This window comes from Nicotiana attenuata, unplaced genomic scaffold, assembly GCF_001879085.1.
Source record: "Nicotiana attenuata strain UT unplaced genomic scaffold, NIATTr2, whole genome shotgun sequence".
NCBI classification, from domain to species: Eukaryota; Viridiplantae; Streptophyta; class Magnoliopsida; order Solanales; family Solanaceae; genus Nicotiana; species Nicotiana attenuata.
Genome location: NW_017673164.1, coordinates 85,187 through 89,308, shown reverse-complemented (window position 1 = coordinate 89,308; position 4,122 = coordinate 85,187). Strand labels below are relative to the sequence as shown.

Here is a 4,122-nt window from a genome sequence, read left to right as displayed (position 1 = left end):
TCATCTTCTTGATGACACTTGAATTATCAAACCCAGTCAACGACCATGGCTTAGGTATGATATGATCATTCTCTTGCATCTCGTCACTACTCTCAGTAGTATAATATGTATTGAGCTACTAATTTGCATCCAACTAATCACAGTTTAGTAGATAATGACATTTTACCTAACTTCAGAAAATAACCAGCTATATAATAGTTTCATTGGTTTTTTTTTGGTTGGTTTTGGTACGTCAAACTTCACAATTGGAAAAATTCGTCCTTTGAAAATTGACATATACCAAAATATTTTTTACTAATTTGCTGTTTGTTGACAATTCACGAGTTTTTAGTTTAAATAATGGAAATGATTTCAGACGTAGCTTCTCTTTATGTTCATCAATTTTTGTTTTTTTTGGGTGGAAGTGACAAGTTTGAATCTTTGCTACACTAAGCTAATTTCTTGATAACTAAAACTTCTGTATATGTCAAACAAGAAAGAAATAAATTAAAAGTCTATTNTGATTTCAAATACAATAAGGTGGCATTCATTAAATTAAATAGGAAATAGTATCACAAATATAAGGAATAGTTTATATAATTATTGGAAAAATGATATTTTCAACCTCCATATTCTCTCTCCCCCTCCTATATATTTCCTCTCCACAGTATCTTTTCTCCATTCACTTTCGAGTTCTTCTACTTTCCTACATTCAACAAAATCATTTCTCTTTTTTCCTCTGCAAAATCAAGAAAACCAACTTTCATAAATGGCTTCTTCCACAAGCTTCAAAATTTTCTTACTTTTAGCTCTTTTCACCACTTCATGCATAGCTCAATCCCCTGTTCCAGCACCTAAAATCTCGCCCACCGCTTCACCAACTCCGACACCGGCGCCGGCAATGTCGCCGCCGACTCCAACTCCGACCACCTCACCAACTCCAACCCTAGGACCTTCACCATCATCTCTCCCTGTTTCTCCATCTTCACCAACCCCCGCCCGACCTGGTGCTTCTCCGGCAGGTCAGCCCACCGCCGACGTCCCACCGGCACCTAACTCCGGTAACAGAGCCGTCTTTGGTGGAGCTGCATTTGCTGGAGCTCTCATTGTTGTTGCTTTGTTGTAGAGTCACGTGTCTAGCTGGGAAGAGAATCTGTACTTTTGATGGCCGGACGAGATTTGTTTAGTTGTTTGTAGTTTATTTAGGTTTTTATTGTGTCTATTATTTTGGTATATTGGTGATTTTTCACGTTGGATTGATTCATATTTGGGTGATACATGACTCTTTTGTATTGACATGTTTATTTATTTTGTATTGAATAATTACTCCATGTGGATTGAAATATGGAGGCGGATGTGTTTGACCAAAAAAAGCCTTGAACCCTTTTTGTTAAATTAATTATCAGAGATACAGAAGGTAAATCTTAGTCAAACATAATTAACTCTAGATCCAAATATATTGAGTACAAACATCGAAGAAGAACAATAATGTATAATATTTCTTAAGATAATTATCATTACATCAAATGTGGATGATAGGCGAGAGGGAAATGTTGATGACCAAGAGATTTCCCTTCCTGATTCCATAGTGATGACTATCGAAGGAATCTCTCCCCATATATATGTTGACAATTTTTCCTTTTATCCAATGGTCTTTGACCAGCGTACTTTCTTATGATTGTATTCTTCACCGCTCGTCCTAACAATACGCTTGTTTTGCGATATAAGCTTTCAGACGGTTTGATCCCAGCAATGTCCGATGTGTTCTTTGCTATCACGCCCCGTGGGTGTGATTACGGCTTGGTCGACCCCTTGTCATTCCATAAAATGCAACAACCACACTGGTCAGATTTTGACCTATACAGTTAGTCTCTCCGTCCGTCAGACTCGCCTCTTGGCGAGCTCAACGGGCGGATTCTGCCGATTCAAAAGTTAGAAGAAATCTGAACGTTATGGTTTGAACGAGATCCTTAAGATGAGGTGGCGACGTGACGCTTCAGTGGTATCATTGGACTGTTACGTCAGTTCGGAGCTGAATCATTGCATCGATTCGAGATATCATGGACACCCATTATGCATCATTATGGCACGTTTTCCAGGCACCGTATCGTTTCCCGTGCCCTTTCAGGTTTTTGATTGGCGACTCTTGGGTTTCCCGCTCAGGACATTTATGTTCCTATAAATAGGGGGAAGCCAGCATTCGATTGTTACGCTTTTTGATTCATCTGAGGAATTTTGCAAACTTCCACCTTCTTCAGTATTTCATACTTCTGATTTCATACTCCTGCTTTCGTTAGAATTTGACGTGACCATCTTCTCTTTTCCTTCATCACTGTTGTTTATTTCGATCAAGTTAGACAAACGTTGCCGGAAAATGACGTACCTCCTCTTGGAGAGGGAGTGGAGGTGACGAAAGATGAAGGAGTACCGACATCGGCTGAGATACTACCCCGCCCGGGGAAATTATGGACTGATTTTAACAACCCCGCCAGAGAAGAACCGGAACCTGTCCCTTCTACCATGGATGAAGTGGCGATTACGGCGCTCAAGACCAACTGGGGAATTCCAAACCATATCGAAATGGTGCTGGCGATGAGGACGGACATTGTGCACTTGCACCGCCCAGGGTACTGCGCATTTTACGCGTATCCTTTTGTTGCCAAATATATGCTTTCACTCCCTTCTCTAGTGGTGGACTTCTGCCGCTTTTACGAAGTGTGCCCGACTCAGCTTTCACCATACGCGTACAAGCTCTTCCTCATGCTTCTCAAGTACGCGGAGCTCGCCGATCGAGGGATCACTTTGGGGCACATGCTTCATATTTTTTCCCCTCAATTTATTCGAGGCACGATGATCCACATGCATCATTGAGGAACCAAGAGTTTGGTGGTGAAGATGGACGATAAAGCTAATCGCCGCTTCTGGGAAAGCAATTTTTATGTGCGGACAGAGCATCTTGTGGCGGACCTGGCAGGGTTCCCTAAGACGTGGACTTCGCACGTAAGTTTTCGTTTGTTTATTTTGTGATTCCTCTCGAGGCGGTCACCGACCGTTCTTCTTTAGGTGGCATTACTGATGCCTTGTTTTCGCTTTCGCAGTCGAGAGACTGCCTCCCCCGCTAGTCGACGACATCCGTGAGTGGGTATACGCCATTCTTCCCCATATAGTGGGGGTTCGCGATTGGGTGTCCCTCTACGAGAGATATGGACGTAAGCCTCTCACTGGTGAGTCGGCCCGTTGTAGTTCTTTGTCCTTTGCCTTATAGTTTGATCTTGTCGTTGTATGACCGTCTTTCTTTGCTAGCAGGGAAGGTGCGAACGACGAGGGCTCCTCCGCTCGCATTCCATCAACCGACGCCTCCTACTCGGCCTGCGCCGAGGGCTACTTCCCGGCCTACATCGAGAACTACCCAATCTGCACCTGCGATCGAAGCCGTTTGCGCGGAGGCTACTTCTCAACCTGAGATTCCGACTTATACTGTGCGCTCAACGGGTGAATCTTCCCATGCTGATAGTGGAAAGGGCCCATCGAAGAGACGGCGAGTGGTGTTAGAAGTGGCTCCTCAAGCCGAAACATCTTCAAGGGGCGACCTTCCCTTGGCGGTGCCCGAAATTGACGGTGGTGCCAACCCGATCGCAGAGGCTACGCCTGTCATGAGCGACCAATAGACTAATGTGGAAGAGAGACGGAGTCCCGAGGCGGCCGTTGCTGTCTTGGAGACCCTTCGTCATCCAGGCCGAACCGCGCCTTTTCTTCCGCCGCAGAGAGGGGGAAAAGGTGTCGTGGTTGATGATTACGAGTCTGGTTCTGAACTCGATCCTGATGACATGAGGATGTTCGAGGAAGGTTTTACCTAAACTATGGTAAGAGCGGGTGGTCCTTCCCGAATACTCGAAATTCCATTGGACCTCAATCTTCTGCGAGACATGGTGGATTTCGTGCTGCAGTTCGACCTTCTATACTCTGCCGCAGAGAGCGGAGCTCTTAAGGACGTCAGTGACGCTGAATTGTCGCGTTGTGTGGTCGCGATGGGCCTGAGGGTAAGTTTCTTTTCCCTGTTCTTTTTTGTTTTTCTTTCTTGCGACCTTGGCTTTTATCAACTTTTTTCTTTGTTTTCAGTCTTACATGCTGGAGGTCGAGAGT

The 4,122-nt window shown here is 44.5% G+C and overlaps 1 protein-coding gene across 1 annotated transcript in view; it reads left to right on the top strand.

Moving 5' to 3' along the window:
• The window catches only part of LOC109215605 (classical arabinogalactan protein 4-like), a 1,709-nt gene extending 375 nt beyond the window's left edge, over positions 1 to 1,334 (top strand). Inside the window, exon 2 of the mRNA XM_019379706.1 lies at positions 969 to 1,334. Coding sequence (XP_019235251.1) covers positions 969 to 1,105 — 137 coding nt within the window. The 3' untranslated portion in view covers positions 1,106 to 1,334. The remainder of the gene's footprint in view (positions 1 to 968) is intronic.
• Positions 1,335 to 4,122: the final 2,788 nt, after the last annotated feature.